The 23,924-nt window shown below is 34.4% G+C and overlaps 4 protein-coding genes and 1 non-coding gene across 5 annotated transcripts; 2 read left to right on the forward strand and 3 right to left on the reverse strand.

Annotated features, from left to right (window-relative positions):
- Positions 1 to 224: 224 nt before the first annotated feature.
- Positions 225 to 671, reverse strand: LOC141666111 (secreted RxLR effector protein 161-like). The gene has a single exon (XM_074472109.1). The coding sequence runs from the start codon at positions 669 to 671 to the stop codon at positions 225 to 227; it is 447 nt and encodes a 148-aa protein (XP_074328210.1).
- A 1,909-nt stretch (positions 672 to 2,580) lies between these two features.
- On the reverse strand, positions 2,581 to 3,525 carry LOC141666112 (uncharacterized). The gene has a single exon (XM_074472110.1). It carries the CDS (start codon positions 3,523 to 3,525, stop codon positions 2,581 to 2,583), a length of 945 nt encoding a protein of 314 aa, XP_074328211.1.
- A 2,402-nt stretch (positions 3,526 to 5,927) lies between these two features.
- Positions 5,928 to 7,309, forward strand: LOC141666113 (uncharacterized). Its single transcript, XM_074472111.1, has 2 exons — positions 5,928 to 6,529; positions 7,291 to 7,309. The coding sequence occupies exons 1-2, from the start codon at positions 5,928 to 5,930 to the stop codon at positions 7,307 to 7,309; spliced, it is 621 nt and encodes a 206-aa protein (XP_074328212.1).
- A 5,037-nt stretch (positions 7,310 to 12,346) lies between these two features.
- Positions 12,347 to 13,000, forward strand: LOC141666115 (secreted RxLR effector protein 161-like). Its single transcript, XM_074472112.1, has one exon. It carries the CDS (start codon positions 12,347 to 12,349, stop codon positions 12,998 to 13,000), a length of 654 nt encoding a protein of 217 aa, XP_074328213.1.
- A 10,804-nt stretch (positions 13,001 to 23,804) lies between these two features.
- On the reverse strand, positions 23,805 to 23,911 carry LOC141670263 (small nucleolar RNA R71). The gene has a single exon (XR_012554502.1). It is a non-coding gene; the product is annotated as a small nucleolar RNA R71 (small nucleolar RNA).
- Positions 23,912 to 23,924: the final 13 nt, after the last annotated feature.

Raw genomic sequence — 23,924 nt, forward strand, 5'->3', positions numbered from 1 at the left:
GAATTAGATTAAACCTAACAATCTCCCTCATAATCCAAGCTTGTCGTGTTAACTCCTTGACACCCAGTAACTGCCTCATACGCTCAAACTTCACAGCAGAAAGTGCCTTATTCAAAACATCATCCATGAAACATTGGATTTTTGGCCAGATCAATGGCTGACTTGTTGTCTATATAGAGAATAACTAGACCAATCTTTTTATCCATAATCTGAGCTAACAAATTTCATAGCCAAATTCCTTGGCATGGTGCTGCAGTGGCTGCCATGAATTCAGCCTCACAAGAAGACAAGGCTACACATCTCTGTTTCTGGGACATCCAAGTAAGTAAATAGTCATTCAAATAAAATGCTACTCCACCAGTACTTTTCCTGTCTTCTACGTTCCCAACCAAGTCGCTATCGGAATAGACTATTAATATGTTATTCCCACTCCTTCTCGAGTATAGTAATCCATAATCTATAGTTCCCTTTACGTACCTTAAAATCTTCTTAACAGCATTCATGTGCATGACTGTAGGATGCTCCATAAAACGACTCACAATTCCTACAACAAAAGCTATATCTGGTCTAGTGTGCACCAAATATCTGAGACCCCCAACAATACTCTTAAACTGTGTTACATCAACAAGTTTTCCTCGTTCGTCTTTAGTAATCTGTTCCTTTGGGTCCATTGGATATTTCGTAGAATAGCATCTACGTACACGCTAACCACCAAAGTTTCGCTCTTTGTTTTTCTCGTGTAAACTGCATGCTCGTATGGACACCTTTGAAAACCAAGATTTTCTAAACATTAGTTGAGCTTTTGCGTACCGGGATCGGGGAGCTTGTCGAAGTCTGTACAGGGCCTTCAAAAGTTTGTAAACTTTCATCTCATCTCCTTTCTTCTCGAACCCTTCAAGCTATATTACATAAACCACCTCGGATATTTCTCCATTAAAAAACACAGTCTTTACATCTAAGTGATGCACCTGCCAATAGTTCTTTGCAGCAAGAGCCAACAGCAACCGTATTGTCTCAAGTCTTGTCACAGGCGCGTAGATTTCATCAAAATTAACACCATGTTTTTATGCAAAACCCTTTGCAATAAGACGGGCCTTGTGTTTCAGAATGTTCCCATCTGCATCCCGTTTCACCTTGAAAATCCATTTTAATCCAATCACTTTGTGCCCCTTTGGAAGATCAGTCAGAATCCACATTCCATTTCTTTCTATAGCATTCATTTCGACCTTCATAGCTTGCCTCCAACATTTTTCTTGCATTGCCTCATTGTAGTTTCCCATGAGCAACAATTCCTCCTCCTGTAATTCAATTGGCTATGTGTTTTCATAGATTTCGTTAATGCTTCTGAATTTTCTTGGTTCTGTACTGTCATTTACATTTTCATCTACACTTCTTTGAATATGCGACTGTGTGGATCGTACAGGGCTGTTGAAATCATTTTCAGAATTTTAACTCCCACTCTCTTGTGTACTTGGCTCCATAGATGATGTTGAGCTATCTGACTGAGCAGAAATTATTGGACTATTAGGACCAATGCTGTCATTTGGAGTGAATTCGGTTATAGTCTGCATGCCCACCACAATTAGTTCATCCTGCTCAACATCGTTCTCTTTGCTTTCCTTTTCCAATGGTCATGCTTCAGACTCATCAAATACCACATCTCGACTGATTAAGACTTTGTTGGTCGCTGGATCGTACATCCTATATGCCTTTGTACCTGGTTCTTTACTCAAATTCACCACGCTTTTGCTTCGATTGTCAAGTTTCCTTGTTGAGTTGTTGGGTATCTTCATGTACGCCTTGCAACCAAAGACTTTTACGTGTCCTATGTTTGGCTTCTCATTTTTCCAAGCTTCGTATAGAGTCATGCCTGATAACGCCCTGGTTGGTAGTCTGTTCAAGATGTAGATAGTGTGTCTAACAGCCTCACCCCAGAAATTTGCTGTCATCTTCATTTGCATCAAGAAACTTCTAACCATTTCCACCATTGTTCGGTTTCTACGCTCCATAACTCCATTTTGTTGTGGAGTGTATGGAGAATGTAGTGCGTAACAATTCCATTTTCTTCACAATATACAGAGAATTCCTTAGAGTTAAACTCACCCCCACGATCTATTCTAAACACTTTGATCTTCCTTTCAGGATCAGACTCAACCATGGCTCAAAAACGTTTAAAAGCATCAAATGCCTCATCCTTACTTTTTAACAGATAAGCCCACATAATACGACTGTAGTCATCTACTAACAGGATGAAGTACTTGTTACCTGAGTATATGGCTGGGTGAATTGGTCCGCACAAATCACCATGGACGAGCTTGAGAATCTTGTTGGCTGTAAAATTTGACTTAGATGGGAAGAGCCTCCTTGCTTATTTTGACATAAGACATCATGTGCATTTGTCCTCTGGTTGAATGAATCTGGGAAATCCATGGACCATTTTATTCTTTGACATCAACTCCATTGCCTGGAAATTTACATGTCCTAACCGTAAGTGCCACACCCAAGCATTTTTATAGGACTTAATAATAAACACTTAGACTCTCCACTCTCAATTATAATTTTATACAAACGATTCGCTAATCATTTCACTTTCATCAACAGTTTTCCTTGAGAGTCATATACCCACAGATATTCTCCACTCATCACCACCTTGTAACCAGTTTCTGAAAATTTCCCTAGGCTAATTATATTATTACACAAAGACGGGATATAGAATACCTCTCGGAGTTCACGTTCTTCTCCATTCTTGCACCGTAATCTTACAGCCCCATTTCCCTTGATTTCAACGAGAGACCCATCTCCGAATTTGACTTGGCCAGTAACACTTTTGTCCAGAGTTTTAAATTTGGATCTTTGCCCCGTCATCTGATTACTCGCTCCGTTGTCAAGATACCAGACATTCGATTCCCATGAATTTTGGTCACTATTCGAGCTCAACTTTGGCACAACTTTATCCTCCTTCAGAAGCATCAAGTTCTCTTTCTTTGTGTCAAGTTCTGTCAATAGTAAAGCAGGCTCATCATCATCTACTTGTGCCATGTTGGCTTCAGGTCTTGTCTCTTTGTCATGTCTGGGCCTACGACACTCTGCTGCATAGTGGCCGTATACATGGCAATTATAACACTTTATTTTTGTCTTGTCACGACCAGTACATCCACCTTCCTTACTTAGGCTTTTCTGGTTCGAGAATGAACTTCCATTTCCTCTGTGAGCCCCCCTGGACCATTCCTCTCTCGTCATTAACAACTTCCCTTCACTAGCTTCTCGTTTTGCCCTTTCATCCTCTGTAAGAAGAAGTTGACTGTTGTTGCCTTCAGATTGTCCCTTTAATCTTTCTTCATGCGCCTTCAACGAACCCACAGTTTCTTCTATGGACATTTCTTCTACATTTCCAAATTGCTCGATCTTTGATCCAATTTGTAGAAATTTTGTTGGAACGGCACGAAGTACTTTCTTTACCACGTAGCTCTCCTCAGCCTCCTCTCCAAGCGCTCTTATATTTGTCACTAAGCTGTTTAATTTCATACAGAATTAATCGACTGGTTCTGTATCTTTCATGCTCATAGATTCAAATTCTGCTTTCTGAGTCAGCACTCTTGCTTTCTTGACTCTATCTGCACCAATACGCATAGTCTTTATGGCGTCCCAGACCTCCTTAGCTGTCTCTTTCTCCGCCAATGACAGCAAAATATCTTCAGGTATACCTTGTTAAATCACTTCCAAAGCTACTTTGTCTGTTCTCTCCTCCACTGGTGACTTAGGATCCTTTGGTTCGATTGCTTCCCACACTTCGTGAGCTTGCATATTAACCTTCAACTTTAAGGACCACGCTGCGTAATTGCTTTTAGCCGACATTGGATAACTCAGACCTACTCCGCAATCTTTCACCTTATTTGTTTCCGTTGCTGTAGCCTTAGGCATATATTTGGGCATTCAATGTGTACCAAGCTCTGATACCAAATCTTGTTCTGCAGAATGCCCAGTTACAAATATATATATAAAGCTACTTTGATAAAACTAGAAAACAAACACTTGTACGGGAAGTTCTAATTTTTTATTCAATGACTGCATAGATACATAAATATAGAAAGTTGAAAGCAACATGTACTAGAAAATAGGAGCCACTAAACAACTATCCTACAATCTCTCTACTACTGAACTTTATTCCATGACTCTCCTGATATAACTCAACTACCGCAAGACCTGGTCCAACAAAGCTGTTAACCAAAGAAAAACAGAATCAAACTATTATTATTAAGACAAGAATTAGATTAAACCTAACAATCTCCCTCATAATCCAAGCTTGTCGTGTTAACTCCTTGACACCCAGTAACTGCCTCATACGCTCAAACTTCACAGCAGAAAGTGCCTTATTCAAAACATCATCCATGAAACATTGGATTTTTGGCCAGATCAATGGCTGACTTGTTGTCTACCACTGAACTTTATTCCATGACTCTCCTGATATAACTCAACTACCGCAAGACCTGGTCCCACAAAGCATTAGATTAAACCAAAGAAAAACAAAATCAAACTATTATTATTAAGACAAGCATTAGATTAAACCCAACACTATTATCACTACCTAAACGGTTCATAATTTCCAGAGTCAGAAACCTTATATTTTATTATATTACCATATCATGTAGCAAGTAAATTTTATATAGCTTATCAATGATAATCAAATTATATTTATATGTTACCATATCCAAAATCCAAGTGTGTTAAAATTAATATTAATAACTGTAAAAAGTCTTCAAGATCATTTGTTTGAATCATTTATATATTATTTGTTGTTGATGCACGATTTCCCTAAAGTGATGACAAGACAAAACTTGATCTTTTGTGATGAAGAAGTACGGGACCAAATAAAAACATTTTGTTTTGATATGAGAATCCTATAAAACTCTTCTTTGAAAATTCTCTAAAATTTTTGCAGTCTATCATAAATTTAGGATTTTCCATATATTTACTTCACTAATATGGGCATGAAATGCAGTCAGTCACTATGGGCATGAAATACAGTCAGTCATCATGCAATACATACTGCTTAATTAGAATTAATAAATTCTAGTTAAGAGGAAAATTGCCAAGAAATTGAAAAAAAAAATTATTCTTGATAGGGATACCCAGCTATTTATAAAGATGAATTTGCACGATCATTGAGGAAATGACTGGTGGCTTTGAGAAGTAAATGGATGCTCACAACTACAGATCACATAAGAGGAAGAAACATCATTGTTATCCATGTCTTCCCACATGATTTTTCTTTTGCTTGTAATTTTTTTTGAAATTTTATATGGTCACTTCATATGTTGAGTTCATATAATTATCTAATTAGAGGTAATTTTAGTCATTTGTGTTTGTTGGTTTAATTAGTGTCTAGTTTAAGAGATCTCCTATATCCAATTGAATTATTACTCAATTATTAGTCCAATTTAGACAAATCTTTTGTTACTATAAATGGGTGGAAAGACAATCACAAACAATAAATCATTGTGTACCCATTTTTCAAATATAGATAACTACTTTAGAAAATGAAAATAGATATTACATGTTGGAAATAATCAAAACATTCTTCCTAGCTGTCTCTTTGGAAGCCACGTTGGTTTGATAGTGAACAAGTCGTAGTGATCGTTGAGGATGTTTAGGAGTTGTTTGAATAAAAGAAGAAGTGGAGATCTTGTAGGAGTCTGTTGCTATTTTTCTGGTAGTTCAGTAGAGTAGTAATTTTGTTTTTATGTAAGTTTCTATTCATTTCCCAGTAAGTAACGAACAACTTAATAAACCTTTGTTTTTCTTTCCGCATATGCTTGCTGTTATAGTCTGAGACCAATACATCAGTTTTGTGCTGGGATTTAATTTCTACACTTGGTATCAGAGCGAGTAATCGGCGTATTCCCAAGTATATGCCAAGAACAGTTTCGATGGAGGCAATGAAAAGCAAAGAAGGAACGGTAGCACTAAGCTACCCCATGCTGACGAAAAGCAACTACACAGTATGGGCAATGAAGATGAGAGCATTCATGAGGGCACATGGAATATGGGATGCAATCGAGCCCACAGATCCAAAGGTTGCTGTTGATGAAAAAGTGGACAGGGTAGCGCTTGCAGGTGTGTACCAAGCTATCCCTGATGACATCTTATTGGCAGTGGCCGAAAAGACAACAGCCAAAAGCACCTGGGAAGCAATAAAGATGATGTGTCAAGGAGCAGAGAGAGTCAAGACAGCCAGGATCCAAACTATGAAAACTGTGTTTGAGACCCTGAGGATGAAAGAAACTGAGGGAATTGATGAATTCAGCATGACTCTGAGTGGCTTGGTAACCAATATCCGGGCGTTGGGTAAAACGGTGCAAGAGAGCCATATAGTAAAGAAATTATTGATGGCGGTCCCAAACAGGTTTCTTCAGATAACTTCAGCAATGGAACAATTCGGAAAAATCGATGAGATGTCATTTGAAGAAGCTGTTGGATCTCTGAAAGCACATGAAGAAAAATTACAGGGCAAAGTGGAGAAGGGCATTGGGCAATTGTTACTAACAGAAGATGAGTGGATGAAACGCGAGGCACACACTACTAGAAATATGGGATCAGACATCGATTCGGAACCGATGTTAAAAAAATCTGAACCGATGTCTTCGCGTGTGATGTTAAATGTCATCAGCATTTGACATCGGTTAACAGCCGATATCTATTACAGTGCTATACATCGGTTTTAAGATTAAATGTGATGTCTTTGCAATAAATTTCAGCTTATATTACAGTATTTCTAGGTAAATATGAGTATATTATGAGGTATTTATCCATTAAAACATGAAACCTAGAACCTTTAAAAAACCATTTATTAAAATTCTTTCGAACAAACCGATGTGAAATGCTAGATCAGACATCGGTTAGATTAGCTGCCCGATGTGAAATGTTTGATCAGACAATGGTTAAATTAGCCCCCCGATGTTAAATGATGGATAAGACATGGGTGTTTTTCACGAAACCGATGTTAAATCTTTTTGTTTAACATCAGCCAGTTTCTCTAACCGATGTTTACTCTTTAATATTGTAAAATTTAAGACATCAGCTTCATTTTAAGTTCGATGTTATTTGACTTAAAATGCATTGAGTTTCTTTTCAAAACCGATGTCAAATGACTATTTCACATCAGTTTTTTAGTTTTTTTTCATTTAATATTATTTTACATGATGTCTTTTGTACATTTTTTATATCGGTTTACATGTACCATTGTGATATTAATGTTCTATAAATTGCATGCCATCCTGGTACTATTTACAGGCACAAGGAACCAAAATAATGCAACATCCCAACAAAAAACATCCAAACAGAAACATAAAGGTACTCATCCAAATTACAAGTCTAATACCAAAATATTACTCATACCATGCTATACATACATTTCAAATAAAATACAAGCATTCCATTAGCCAACTCATACTATACTAATTTTTAAGTACCCTATTCTTAAATTCCGACAACTCCATCCAATTTAGTCAATCAACCCAATTCCGATAAACTATAGAAGAGTCTGACTTCTGCATGATCAAACCAAAGAAGAGCAAATTAACCCTGCAGGCCGATGATACCTGAAACAGTGATAACGGATCATAAATTGATATCATAGCACACAAACAACACATAATTTCTAGCTACCTAATAAAAGTAAAAAAACACATAATTCCAGCTACCTAATATATAATAGACAATTTACAATTAATTCATTGTCAACTGAAGACTTACCACAGGCAACCCTTCCACCAGCATTTCTGGTGCTTTTGCATATTGCTCTTTAAAAGCATATTGCTCTAGTAGAAGTCAAAGATAAAGATTCTGGAGTACTCTAATACATAAACAAGCCATAAAACAAAAAAAAACTATATATTACATAGGTAAGAGCTCTATTGCATTACTAATACTTTTTTTTAACAAGATTGAACTATAACTTATATTTAACCACAAACATCCTTAACTATTTACCTAACTTGGAGATGAGTCAGATTTTTATAAACTCTTGCATAACGATCGATGGAACTCAACTATATAACATCATAGGGAAAAATACCTCAGACATGATAAGCAATCTAAATTAGAATTAAGAAGATGGAGCTTAAGTCCAAGTTTACCTGAAAGAGCTACTAAATCAGTGACTGATAGACCTTGATACATGAACTTAGAAATCATAGACAGAAGGCCTTCATTTGCTCCGGGTAAATTTGATGTTGCAAGTTCATAGCCTGCAGTTTTTGAGTCTTTTCTGCCAAGAGGTATATGCCAATAAGGTTCACCGGCCTGCAAAGATCAACAAGTGAAAACATGACATTAGCTCAAATCCTGCCAATAGCGGCTTCATTCTCACATACAGAAAGTTCCAAATTGTTCTTGATTACCAAAATAGTTGCATCTCATGCAGCTACAGTGAGGATTTCAGCATAATAGACTATTCCAGGGGACTCTGTTCCAGCTTATTCTTGATCAGATCAATGATATCAAAGCCTTTTAATGTATGATGATTAATGGAAGCTTTCTTTTCTCCTTTAAGCGTGTACGTATCATCTAGCAAAACTGAACTATAAAATCTCTGCAAGTATTCACATCAATAATCAGTACTAGCTACAGGTTATTCTCTTACTACTAAGAAGAAGCAAGCAAAATTTTATAGCTAAGAAATGCCATCGCTTAATGTACATTATAATTAACAGAGTGGATGAACGCTACAACTAAAGAAGATTAACCTGAACAAAACAATCGTGGAAATATAAACGTAAAATCAAAGCTGCATTACGGGGATCAGAAAGCACAACATATTCTATTTCTTTCCTCACAATCTCAAGAGCTGTTGGACAACTTGATTTATAATAATCTAAAGTTAAAGCCCCATCTTGGCTTGCATGCAAGCTGACACTAAACTTGTCTAAAAAAATGACCTATTGCAATTTATATATATATGTAGCACCAGGAGACTTTGTCTTTTTTCCACCTATTACAACAGAGTCCTCAAGCTATTTATGACTGTCTCTTCACCTTATGAGAAACGACTCTAGGCCGAAAGAACAACAAGAACCGCATTAATACCATCATGAGCCATCTTGATACATTTAGCAATCTCTTTAAGAGTGGATTCTGTTTCTTAGAACAATCAAATAAACCTGCCATATATATTGCGTAAGATTTATTAGATCAAATTAAGCTTAAAGGAAACTATCTGTTTATTGTAGTAGAGAACTATGGAAGTCCAACTAGACAGCTAGAAAGAAACTATACCAGGCGTGTCAATAATATTAAGAGTCTGGCCGTTTTCTAAGACAGTTGTACGCATCTCACTGGTGTGAGTAAACGCTAGATGAGTCGGCATCAGATTCAAATGCATCCTCCTGCAATATACTGTTGCCTATTGCACTTTTCCCATTGCCAGTGCATCCAACTAATACCAGGGTTCATTCGTCATTAATTGAAATTCTACCCATTCTAGAAATAAACTACCTGAAACAAAAAAATTACAACATAAAGTCAAGTATCTGGCTGTCCCTCTGTAAATTCTGTTAACTTGCATTATGTTGTCATAAACAGAGAAGCTGCGAATGCTGAATAGAAAAAAGTAAATCCATCGTGCTTACCTACAACAACCTTTGTCGACCCTGGAAGATCAATAAGGGTTAAGTTCACAACTGTAACAAAAAAATGTGCTCAAGAAGTTAACATAAATGAACAGAAAAGTATTCAACCAGACAAATATAATAATAGAATGGCATTTATATTGGATGTCAAAAATAGTAGACCGGGTTAAGAAGAATGGATTATACGCATTATAACTATTATGCATAATAAAGAAAAATAGGAGAAGATATCACACCAAAGGCATACTGGCCAATAATTTGTATTGGTGTTTAAGAGTCGTTCTTGGTGATTAGGGCTATTTTTACAGAAAATGTCCTAGCAATACTTACCATGTGGAGAATATATGCTAAGTTGGATTGGATGGTTGGAAATTTTCTTGGATTTCCCTGTTACACGACCTGTTTCATCTGAAATCTCCTGACGCACAGTAGCCGTATTTGGATTAAAACAATTTCATGTATAGTTGATTAAAGACATTTAGCAATATTCAGTAGCTGGAAAGAACCTGAATATATATAGACATGACTGATAACAAAACAAATTGTAGGAAGTAGAACATGAAAAGACAAGGAAACTCTTGTTAATAATAACAACATTACCTTTCTTGATTACATAAAACATACCAAAATCAGAGAACCTTTTCTTGGGAGCATGAAGAAACTCTGCAAATTCTGAACCCCCCTCCACCTTATGTAGTTGCAAAACCAGTGGCCATCTTGTTGCAATGCCTTACATTTGAAAAATTTACAATAAAAACAAATTTTCCATAATAGATCAAAAGTGACAAGTAAACTAGAAATAGACTTCTATTTTACTCTCAGTTTCAATTTATATATATATGTAGCTCCGGTACACGGACCAAAATGGAGATAAAAATAGAAAGTATAGAAACATTGTTTCAGCTACATCCATAAAATATGGTACATACATTGTTGTTTCTTTGAAGTGAAACGCTTCTTCTTCATTTGCGACCTCAAAATAATTAGAGTCACAATATTAACAACATTATAAATAACTAGAGATCCTAAAGACTAATGATTTAAATATATACATAAAAAGTCAATTACACAACATAAAACATATTTACTAAGCAGCCTTGTAAACATTAAGAGTACTTTCGGCCGCCTCTTTCCTCTTATCAGCAACACTATGAATATCAAGTGAATAAATCATGCATCAATATCTCTAATAAACATACAAATTTTTTAGATTTACACATAAAAAGTTAAAACACCTGGCCCGCATAGACTTATTCTTTCTAACTTGTCAGAGCCATATGACAGCTTCTCGAAACCATATGGAAGAGAGTTCCCTGTAACAATCGAGAGACAAAGTAAAACATTAAAAAAAAAGAACGAGGGAGAAAGAAGGTAAGAGAGGGGGTAAACATATAAATTAACCAACTATATAATAAATATATATATAGACATCTATAAAATTAAAATTTACTAAAACAATTTTAAAATTGGAACTTAATCGGACGAAACCCAGGCTCCTTTCAAGCTCTAAAGCTGCTATCAAGGACTAAGCTTACCAATTTGAAGCTGGATTTGATGCTTAATTAGGTCAATTTTTAGTGTCATTTTTGTAGTTTTAAATTAGGGTTTGTAAGAGGGAGTGGTGAGAAAGGAGAGAATAATGAGAGAGGAGGGTTTTTGTACTAGTTCTAAATTAGGGTTTATAAAAAGGAATGGCGAGAAAGGAGAGAAAGATCATATAGATGAGGGAGAGAGTTGGAGGGTTTGAGATGAAGTTGAGGTTTGACAGAGAGGGAGAGAGAGTTGCCGTCTTGACAGAGAGAGAGAGAATCGGGGGTTTGAGCAAATAGGGGATATAGTTTTGGACAGAGGGAAATAATATGTGTAAAGGGGGAAAATAATTTTTTCTGTACAAAAGGGGGGAAATTTTGGCACTGAAACGGGGGAAAATCACAAGATAATTTAATTTTTTTAAAATTGGTCATGGACAACGGTTTGTAAAAATGACCGATGTCAAAGTTAAAAACGTATATTTGGCAGTTTTTATTTTCAAACATAGACAACGGCTAGTATAAGAAACCGATGTCAATATTCTTATTCAACATCGGTTAATTAAAAACTGATGTTAAAAAAACTTTTAACATCGGGTGCATTACGTGCCGATGTCTAAATACCGATGTCGTATCTACTATTTCTAGTAGTGACATGAGGGACAATTGCTCTTGATGAAAGAAGAATGGCAAAGGAGGTCGAATAAAGGTGGTACATAGGGCTCACCAAATCAGAAAATTCGAGGCAATTTTCAAGGAGTTCATGGAGTTCGTGACAGGAGCAGAGTGAGGTGTTTTAATTGCGGAGGACTTGGACATTTTGCTATCGAATGTCGAAAACCAAAGCGAGAGATGGACCCCAAGCAAGAGGCAAATCTAACGCAGATTCAAGATGATGAACCTGCATTGCTGCTTAACGAAACAGAGACGAAATCTGTGGTATTTGGACAACGGAGCAAGTAATCATATGATATGGCAGCGGTCAAAGTTTAGGGAGCTCGATGAAAACATTACTGGACAGGTTAAGTTTGGAGATGGCTTAGTGGTAGACATCAAGGGTAGAGTATTTCGAGTATTCAGAGGTTTAAAGATCAGATGGCTGCAGAATTCGAAATGAGTGACCTTGGTAAACTAATGCATTACTTAGGTATCGAAGTTGACCAACAGAAGGGGTTCATTCAACTAAAATAAATGACATATACAAAGCGTTTACTTGAAAAGGCGGGATTGGCAGACTGCAATTCAGTGAAATACCCTATGGAACCCAGACAGCAAATTGACAGGGATGAAAAAGGGAAGGAAGTTAATCCCACTGTGTTTAAAAGTCTCGTTGGTGGGTTAAGATATCTGGTGCATACTCGCCCAGATATCACATATCCTGTTGGCATTATTAGCAGATTTATAGAGCGTCCTACAACTCTTCACTTGAGTGTAGCAAGACGTATACTTCGGTACGTGAAAGGTACACTAAATTATGGTCTAGTTTATTCAAAAGGAACTGGGAATTATTTGTTGTTAGGGTATTCGGACAGTGATCTAGCCGGTAATATCGAAGATAGAAGGAGTACCAGGGGAATGGCTTTTTACTTAAACGAAAGCTTAATTACTTGGGTATCTCAGAAGCAGCGTTGTGTGGTGTTATCCTCTTGTGAGGCCGAGTTTATGGCTGCAACTGCAGCAGCGTGCCAAGGGATTTGGCTTCGCAATTTGCTCACAGAGATAAGTGATATACAACATGGACCTGTAGTGATTTATATAGACAACAAGTCTGCAATTGATTTAGCAACAAATCCGATCTTTCATGGTCGTAGTAAACACATTGACATACGATATCACTTCATTTAAGAGTGCATTGAAAGGGGAGAGATTTTGATTAAACATGTCAAGTCAGAGGTACAACGTGCTGATGTTCTAACGAAATTGTTTCCTGCAGTAAAGTTTGAAAGGATGCGAGCTCTATTGGGAATTCAGAAGTTGCTAGAGAATATTTAGATTATGGGAGAGAATGTTGGAAATAATCAAAACATTCTTCCTAGCTGTCTCTTTGGAAGCCACGTTGGTTTGATAGTGAACAAGTCGTAGTGATAGTTGAGGATGTTTAGGAGTTGTTTGAATAAAAGAAGAAGTGGAGATCTTGTAGGAGTGTGTTGCTATTTTTCTAGTAGTTCAGTAGAGTAGTAATTTTGTTTTTATGTAAGTTTCTATTCATTTCCCAGTAAGTAACGAACAACTTAATAAACCTTTGTTTTTCTTTCCTCATATGCTTGCTGTTATAGTCTGAGACCAATACATCAGTTTTGTGCTGGGATTTAATTTCTACATTAAAGTCACTATGTTGTGATTTTGATTATATTTTAGTAATTTGTGTTTGTTGCTTCAATTATTGTCTAACTTAATATATCTCATATATTGACTTTAGTTATTATTTAATTATTAGTCTATTTTAGTATATTAATTTTTTATTAAAAATTTATGGAAGGACAATCACAAACAACAAATAACTTTGTACACAATTTTTAAATATAGAAAATAATTTTAGAAATTGCTAATAAATTTTATAGTCCCTCTCTTGTAATTTTGATTATAGTACTAAATGAATGTTAAACTCATAGTACAATCTAAATGTATCATAAAATAACTAATTTATTTAAAGAAAATTATTATTTTACAATCTTATAATTTTAAAAATGATAGCTACTCATATATATGTAGGAGGGTATAGAAAAAACTGAAATAATTCAACTATTTATGATATAACATTGACTACCCAAACTAAAAACTTTGTAAATATTATGTGGACATTTATCAATTAGAATACATTTTATAAGGGTCAACATTCAAAGTCTTTCTCAGTGTCAATAAGAAATTCAACATAAAGATGATAAGGTTCTTGATGTAAAGATGATAAGGTTCTTGATGTTCAACTTAGTAGAGTTATTTTGTCATCTTGATCTTGATCCTTGATTTTCTTTTTGTCTCTTGATTCATATTTGAGACTCCCACACAAGTTTTATAAGCAGGGGATAACATAGAATGACTATCCCATTTCTAACAAATATATTAAATTCATGAAAATCACACAACAAACCCTTAGTCAGAACCACTAAGATGGGCTAATTTTCCATTCTCAACACCATGTGTCTAGAATCAATGAACTTTCAAATGTGCAACATGAATTCTCTTTCTAATAAACACAAGACTCATAGATGCATGACTGAACTAGTAAGTGATGTGTAAGAACATTACAAACATAGAAAGAACCACTTTTTTGATAAAAAATAAACTACAAAATAAACTTTTCCAATATTAAAATAACAATATTGTGTAATAATTGCTATAGATAGAAAAGCATGCATTGATCCCACACTTTACTCAAAATCCTGGAGAGAAATATTATAAAACATTTGCTTTGAGAACCCTCTTTGTATTCTTTGAGAATTTGTCTTTCACATCACAATACTTGTCTGCAAAAGAAAAAATTGAACCACTCTGAATAAGAAATTAATAGTGTCTCAACTGTCACCCACTGTTATCTCCAATAGTAAGGAAAGTAACACAACAATAAAGAAAATGTTGACTCATTTATAAGAGTTAGTGGCATCAAAGGTAGGGTAGTGAAAACAAGGACAGAAAAATTATAAATATATAATATGTGAGATAACAGAGTAGTACCACCATTGGAACACCTTCATGTGTCCCAATTTCTATATATTTTTGAAGCACGTTTTTCCTTATTTGTTTTTGGTAACTTGTTTTAAATGTGCTTACTATCATCCTGTAGGTAACAAAGAGATTAATGGCTGAAAATCAAACAAAAGATCAAACAGCTAAAATACGGCAAAACAATGTTGACAAAAGAGTGTTTTTGGTATCTATTAAGACAAACTTAATTTTTTAGTATGAGATAGTAAGTTATCGTTCATTCTAAGTATATTGGTAGAATAAGATTTGTATATATAATCATTAAAATGGTAATACATTTAACAGAAAATTTCATTTTGTAACTTTTAAGTAACTAACATATACCATGTATGTATTATATTAAGTTGGATTTGGTAACTTATAACAAGTTATGCTTTACATAAAGTTGTATTTTGTAACTTTTAAGAAGATATTTTTTTGTAACGTGAAAAAAAAAATCACATGAATATTCGATAGATAATAATATTATTATAATTATAATTGCAATAACAATAACAAATCCTTTTATGTTCACAACGTATATTGACTTTATGGGACTAGAACAAAATACAAATTTCCGTGTGAAATGTAAGAATTTTTTTAAGAAAATTTGTAAATATTATTATATTTTAAATTAACTATTAGACTTAATAACCTACATAATAAATTATTATTTATTGAATGTTACATTTGATAAAGTAGATGTGTAATAGAAATCACACTTTGTATCTTACATCTAGGTGCCCTAGATGTCTCATACAAAGTCACACTTTGTAACTAACACTACCAGACAATTGCACATACCAGCAAATTTGGTAAAAATTGAGTGTAGTCCGTCAAAAATAAGGATCAAAATCTATAAAAACTGACTAATTAAAGTGGTGTTAAATTGTGATCATAAATGACCCTTTCATTGGTCATCAAGGTCATTTACTACGCATTCCAATAGACAAACGTGTCACTTAAGTCCGTTAAGTCATTTTACTTTCATGCTAAACTTAGCTCTCCTTATACGTGCTACCGCATTCCAATAGACAAACGTGTCAGTTAAGTCCGTTAAGTCATTTTACTTTCATGCTAAACTTAGCTCTCCTTATACGTGTCTTTCACGTTAGTACTGCCATGTCAAAACATAATCGACCAAATTTTGTGGAAAATGGTTTGGACGCAAATGTGAGTAACTTAAAACCAACCACATTTGGTTATACATGGTAGTCGGCAATGTCAAAACCTAATAGACCCTGTTTGGTTGGAAATGATTTAGTTGGGAATGTAAAAAGTCAAAACAAGCCACATTTGGTCGAAAATGGGTAGTCAGTAATGTCAAAATGAGTCGTTTCAATTTATGATAAACTTACCACACTTGGTTGTTGATATTTTAGTTGGTAATGTATAAATGATGCATTTTTAAATAGTCGGCCCCCAATTATTATTTCTGACCACTCATAACCTATCATTTTTTGAAAAATGTGGTAATATTTCTGTATTTTAAATGTTTATATTTCTCTTGAATATGTTGGTAATAATGTTAATATGGTCAGTTTTATGGGCTCGATTTTTCCAAGAACAGGTTAATACCTAAACTAAGCGTATAAAACGTAATTAATAAACCAATCAGCATGCATCTTTAACTTACTAAACCATTCAATCATAAACTTGACATAAATTAAAGAATACCATTATAACAAATTTCAACATCCGAAATAAATCCATTACAACCAGATACTATTATACTCTGTTTTCTGGAAAAAATATAATCGAATACGATGAGTTTTCACATTTAATTTCGAGTTGCCAAGAAACGTACCATATCATTCTAGTTCAAGTTTCTTGAAAGTTTACAGTTAAACAAAACAACCGACCATAATACGATCTTCATCTTCAAAAACTGCACCATCTTGGAAACCATTACATCTTTGGCTCCTGCACCATCTTCAGGTGCAGACTCGTCATATTCGAAACTTTCCCATTCTATAAATTATTGAGTCGCTTCCTCAATTGCCTTGCAAATAGTAAACAAATATACATCAACCTAAATATCATAAAATACTGCACTTTTAACCATTAATTGCTCAGTAGTATAGCCCTAATCTAAAATACATAAATATGGCATAGTTAAATTTTTTAAAAGGTATAAAAAATATTACTATAATAAGAATCTCGAATGCTTATCTCTTTAAACATATGGAAAAAAAGTAAAGGTTTAAACCCTAAAAAAGATCATCACCAAGGCTTTTAGTAACATTTCTCTATATTTCTCTCAGTATCAGAAATATTAATAGAATGGATCTATATATTTAAATTCTAACAGTGAAAAATCAAACAAATATTGTGCGGAATTTGGTAGAGTATGATCCTCTAGAAGAACTTCAACAAGAAAAGAAAGTAAAGAATTAAAAGCTTTTTCAGAATATTGTGCGGAAGTCTTAAAATATAACAACCTAGAACTCAATGATATTCTGGTAAAAGTTGTGTTACCCAAATAAATTTTAGGTCCCAAATTTTTCAGGTACGTATAAAATTGAGAAGCGTATGTGTTTAGAGATTCTTCCACGTCACTACTACCGTATCTTGTTCATCATCGATATTAAGATTTCTACCTTTAACATTTTGTAGCAATGGATTTAAATCAAAAGCTTCTTCAACATTAATTTCTTCTGGAATACGCCTACATTTTTTCTTTGTAGGAGCTTTTTTCTTTTCACCGTGTTTATCCCATACTTCATAATTTTCTAACATGCCATTTTGATACAAGTGAAGTTCAATAGATTCATCACTCATCCTTTTCCATTTTTAAATTTGTTACACGGGCATAAAAGTTTATGGATACCATCCCATTTCCATGAGCAAATTTCAAAAAATCTTATGCATCGTCCCAATATGTGTTGTCCGGTGAAAGTTGGACAAGTTCGAATCTAATTTTCATCAAATCCCGATATTGATTAGACATTTACCAATGCAAAGAAATACATATATTGATTATATGATTCATTTCTAACTTAACATAAAAATAAAATAATATTCATTTAGTACCACCAAATCATTAATCATAAATCAAAATGAATAAGCAAAATGGTACACATAGTGTAATAATATCAAAAGAAGCATGTAGGTACAAGTTATGTGTGTATACATATACAGACACACAAATAAATTGAGCAAATATTCAAAATACAAGTAATAATAATAGCTTCATATTTAAAATTTTTACCAATGAGCTTTAGATTCTCTTTAATTTTTATCATCAAGATTTTCACTCTTCACCCACTTTTCTCCCCCTCTTTAACTCAAGAAATAAATGAAGAACAAAAGAGAAAAGGAGGTAAATCAAATATTAATAACATATTGAAATCCGACCATTCAGTCGGTTTCATTAAAATAATATTTCCTGCCCAGCTCACGTGCATTATTGGTAGTTGGAAAGAAATAACGGTAATATAAAATCGACGACAACACAGTCTGTGGAGTTCAGTAGTTGGATTTGACGGTCGGTTTAGGTCCACGTAGTACTGGTCAAATGGATTGTGTTAGTTACGGGCCCGATAGAAGTTGTGGTCAGTTTCTCTTATCGGTTTTGTCCTGCAAAGCGGTGTGTTTGTGTCGGTCGGGTAAATGGTCAGAATAGACGGTCGGTTTTATTTGAGGTGGTAAAAGTCAAACTTTTTCGTCCAAAAGAGGGCCCGGCAGAAATTTTAGTAGGTTTGTTTTGTTCATTTTAAGACTAAAATCGACTGTGACGAAAGACGACCCGGTTTAACTCTTGACCAGTGGAGGTTGGTTTAAGCTCTTTTTCTTATAGAACAACTTCAAAAGGTTTTGCACCGGCGTTTTGCAGAGTCTGAACTTGTTTCCGATTATTTGCTCCAATATCTGATCGGTGTTTATAAGCCTCGCTTTCGCAATACTTTAACAGTTGTTCCCAAAATCATTTTCGGTAGTCCAGTTTCGACCATCTTTTTCTTCAAACGATCTTTCTCCTCATTCATCACTCTTTTGCATGTACAATTCATATGCTCTTTGATATTCTAGGTGGCTTGGAAGTAGACTTGTCCCCTCAAATTCTTATAGATGTACTGAAAATAATAAAAGATATAAAAACAGGTTACACATAGTGGAAAACCTATAATACAGGTAAAAGGGTAACAGAAATACACCTTTTCAAATATAATATTTAACAATGGCTAAGAACCCAATCTACATTTTTATTTTTAATATAAAATGTTTCATGTTAATGTAAGAGTAATAAAAACATGAACTAAATCAGTACTTTTATATCAGATATGAAAAATGTAATAGATATATAGTATAATGGAATATAAAATAATAAATAAGGAAATGTGCCAAAATGCACTATTTCTGTTTAGGTAAAGAAAAAAATAAAAAATGCGCAAATATTAGATCAATTGATGTAAAAAATATAAATATACAAGTAGTTGCAGTGCTCAAAATTAAACACACATGGAGGCTAAAGTAATTTATTTAATACATAAAAAAGAAATACCCTAAACTCAATCTGTTCTGGGCTTGCATCATAACCAAGCACGCTCTTTGACTGCAGTCATCCTATGGGTATTTGGATTGCGCAGACTAGAAATTTGACTTGGTGAAATGGGTGGACTTGGTGGACTACCTGATAAAGTTGGACTTGGGTGTGCACTCTAGCCCTAGTTGAATGGCTAGCCCTGTGTGAAACCTAGCTCTAGTTGAATGGCCATCCTTTCCATTTATTGGACATGGTGTCTGCAACCTAGTTCTACTTCGTGTAGGCATATTAAAATCGATTACCTCCTTTTTTAACCGACTTTTGAAGTGAGTATTGAGAAATGATTCTAATTGTTCGGATGTTGCTCTTGTATAAGTTGCATATTCCCTACACAAAAATAAAGAATAATTAAACTCAAGAATTAAAATTAGAAGAATTTCAAATTTTTTCATACATAAAATATACCTAATATACTTTTGAACCTCCAACATGTTCAAAAAGATATAATATTCCGCAACAAAGTGTTCCTTATTGTCTAAGTATCGAACTCCGTACATTTCTAAAGACTCAATTAGATATCTTAAAACTCCCAAAATATACTCATCTTGTTCTTCCACTACAACTTCATTGTGACCACATGGTCCATAATAGATTCCTAAGTAAAATGAACAAAAGGTAGTGGTTTCTTCCTTAATATATTATTCCGCAATCGAACCATCCACCTGCACCTTATTCTTGATCTAATCTTCCATGAATTTCAATAATCAATCAAAATGATACATTCATCGATAGTGAACGGGTCCGCTGAATCAACATTCTTCAGCCAAGTGCAAAACCAAGTGTTCCATTATATCAATTATTTATACATGCATTCATTTTATGATATAACAACTTCAATTCCTTCATCATTTTCTTCACCTCATAGTACCTACTTGACATTGAATGTTTCGAAGGAAGAACATTTCCAATAATCTCAAGTAACAAATTGAATGACTTCTTTCTATAACGTGATGCACTTTTAAAATGTAAGAACCTCACATAGAAGGATAATCTTGTGTATTTAGAGTTTTTTAGATAGATGGGTGTTCCACATTTATTAACTTCCTTACAGACTTCAGAAGCATTCATATTGTAGACTCTTCTACTCCACTATTACTAGAATTACTAGTATTACCATTATATCAAGGGTACCACTAAAATTTTGAGCCCAAACATCTCTTAACATGCACCCATATCTACCGGTTGTCCAATCACTATTTCTACACGACATGATTTTCTGTTTTATCATTTTAATAGTGACTCGCCATAACATGTCCAAACTTTATGACCCACACAAATGCCATTAGCTATTAAATGATATCTAACATTGTCAACAGTCTGCCAACTTCTAATTCTACATCATTGCAAGGACATTTCAATAAACCTTCGACCAACCTTTCAATATTTTGACAAAAGTTTAGAAATGACTCAACTATTCATCTAACTACGATCATTGATCGACATCTACATAAAAATATATATATATATATATATATATATATATATATATTTAACTAATTTTAGAGATAAGAACCTTATTTTACTTAACCTACATATATATACATATATATATGTGTGTGTGTGTGTTTATATATATTTTTATGTGTATAAGTATATTTATATGTATTCAATCAAGAGAAAATATATAATTATTCACATATAATCTAAATTCAAGAAAGTTACAATATACACACATACCTTATAGATCTCAAATTTACACTTCACCTTCAACTTCACTAGCCTACAAGATGTGAAATAAATGACCCAATACATATATAAAGTATAATGGTTATAAATTGGAAGAATAAAACCGTTACCCACACATAATTAGATTACTCTTCTCTTTATTATCCCCAACTATTGGTTATCATTGAGGAAAATAGGAAGGTAAAGTACTTTAACTACTCTTCAAAAGTAGAAGGCTCATTTCCGACCAACTACGGTTGGAAATATTATGTTGCACGGTCGGAAATGATCTGAGTCAACCACGTGTTTGGCTCAATCAATAAGAATCTCAGCGCAGCCGCGCCAGAAGCAGGGCACCCGCGCCGCTGAAATCACTATTCCAGCACGGCCGCGCCCTGTAGCACCGCGTCCACGCCCGGTTTTTGCCCCAGAATCCTGATTTTTGTCGAAATTGAAGATTTTGAGAGGCCTGGTCATCCTGGAGCCTATATATACTAATTAAAAGATGTTTTTAACAATAATGAAGGAGGGGAGAGCAATAAGAAGACCGGAAGAGCACGAGAAGGCTATGGAGAAGAAGACCTTTATTTTCTTTTATATAGTTGATACTTGGATGCTTCTTTTTGATTTTTTCTTGAACCTTAGTACTCTTATATTGTTTATTATCATGCTTTAATTGGAACCCATGGTGACGATGAGTTCAGTTATGAACTAATCATTATCGTGGGGTTCTAACGGATTTACTTATGGATTTCTATGCTTAAATTATTTCAATATCTTGGTGTTTGGTGATTGATTGTTATCCTAGTATTGGTTATGCTTATTCGTCTTATGTACGTAGATATTCAAGATTATCAATCAATAAACGATCTAATCACTTAGATTAAAAAGTCTACAAAAGCAGCTTGAAGAGTGCAAGATCAAAGGCCAAGATTAACTGACAAAGGAAAGTCATAGATTCACGGGATTTGCAAAGATACACTAAGCCAAAAATGGAAAACTTTAGAGACAACTTAAAGTAGGGTTTAGTACATTCTATTGCATGCCGTGTAAACCTGTGTTTACTAATCTATAAAGTAAACACTAGTATTATGTTTTTAAAGGTATCAAACAGATCTAATATTTCTTGTAACTCTCTCAAGAAAGAAGCTGAGTTCTTTACTTACAAAGAACCCATAATTTGTAGCAAAACACTAGCTTGATTTTAATACAAAATTAAGTGTGTTTTGAAATATTGTGTGTGCTATTTTAATTTCAGTTAACATAATATTATTGCATTTTAATCTACTTTGTTCACCAAGCAATAAACATTCAAGAAGCCTTAAAAATAACCAAAACACATTCACCCCTCCTTATGTGTTATATTTATTACCTAACAAGTGGTATCAGAGCAAAATCTAAAAGTAAACAGATTAAAGATATTGGAAGAATGAATACACAGAAGATTAGCAGTATCAAAATTCTTGCCTTTGACAGATCTAACTACACATTATGGAAAAATAAAATGATGTTATTTATAAGGATCGCCAACCCATTATATGTTTATATTCTCAAGAATGGTCCTTTCACCCCCATTAAAAGAGTTTAGGTATTTACTGATGGAGACATGGTCATTCCAGCTCATTATGCTCCTAAAGATCAAGTGAATATAGGGGTTTAGAACTTTCCATGCTAGCATAGGTTCATGTATTTGTTATGCATGATTCGTAGGTAATTTTAACCATCTTACTTGTCCTTTGTAATCACGATAGATAACTTGATCATTAAACCTTTATATTGTCAAATTATATAGACATATAGGGTCTCAACATAATTGGTATTTATTCAGCTTCTATCTCTTTTGTGGATGTCCGGTAGTAGGGTATTGGTACAACGAAAGTTGGCGTTTACTAGTTTCATGTTATCTTATTAGTCGTCATCACCATTGCATGCTAAGGTTAAGAACAATGACTTTGAATGAAGTATTTAATGAAGTTAGAACCCCATGTTTATCTCATATAAGTAATTCAAACTCAATTATCTTAGTTAATGTTATTTAGTATAATCTCTTAGTTTAATCAAAACCCAATTTGTTATTTGTCTTAGCATTGAGCAATAACCGTACACTGTTGTATAGGTGCATAAATTGAACTTAACCTAAACCAGTCTCTGTGGGAACGAATCTGATTTATATCTCATACTACTTGCAAATCCATATATTTGCATGAATTTTAGCGCGTGTTATCGCCCTAACAAGTTTTTGGCACCGCTGCCGGGGACACAGTGTTAATTTTTAGTTTATGTGCTTTCCATCAGTGGTCATTAAAGTTCACTGACTCAGATTCTTTTACCTGTACGGTTTTCTTGTTTGTGTTTCAGGTATACAATACAATGGGAGATCCAGCAGCACCAACGAAAGCTTTAATAGATTTTTTTCAACCCAAAATCAATGACATTCAATCTAGCATTGTCAGGCTAGCTATCGCATCTAATACCTTTGAGATCAACCCTAGACTAATTCAATGGGTACAGAATTCAGTCCAGTTTTGGGGTTCTCCAACGGAAGATCCCAATATGCATATTAGGGATTTCATTGAGATCTGCGACACCTTCAAGTTCAACGGTATATCTGAAGATGTTGTGAAGCTGAGACTATTCCCATTCTCTCTGATGGACAAGGCTAAGAGTTGGTTACACTATCTACCAGCTGGTTCAATTGCTTCTTGAGAATATCTTGCTCAAAAGTTTCTCACTAATTTCTTCTCTATGGTGCAGACAGCTGCAATCAGAAACGCTATTACTCAATTTGCACAACAAATGGGGGAATCTCCATGTGAAGCTTGGGAGCGCTACAAAAAGATGCTTAGGAAGTGTACTCATCATGGAATGCCTAATTGGATG

The sequence above is a fragment of the Apium graveolens genome, chromosome 6 (assembly GCF_009905375.1).
Source record: "Apium graveolens cultivar Ventura chromosome 6, ASM990537v1, whole genome shotgun sequence".
NCBI classification, from domain to species: domain Eukaryota; kingdom Viridiplantae; phylum Streptophyta; class Magnoliopsida; order Apiales; family Apiaceae; genus Apium; species Apium graveolens.

Coding starts and splice junctions, on each gene's coding strand:
- LOC141666111 (XM_074472109.1), bottom strand. CDS start 671: ATGGACCCAAAGGAACAGATTACTAAAGACGAACGAGGAAAACTTGTT.
- LOC141666112 (XM_074472110.1), bottom strand. CDS start 3,525: ATGAAATTAAACAGCTTAGTGACAAATATAAGAGCGCTTGGAGAGGAG.
- LOC141666113 (XM_074472111.1), top strand. CDS start 5,928: ATGGAGGCAATGAAAAGCAAAGAAGGAACGGTAGCACTAAGCTACCCC.
- LOC141666115 (XM_074472112.1), top strand. CDS start 12,347: ATGACATATACAAAGCGTTTACTTGAAAAGGCGGGATTGGCAGACTGC.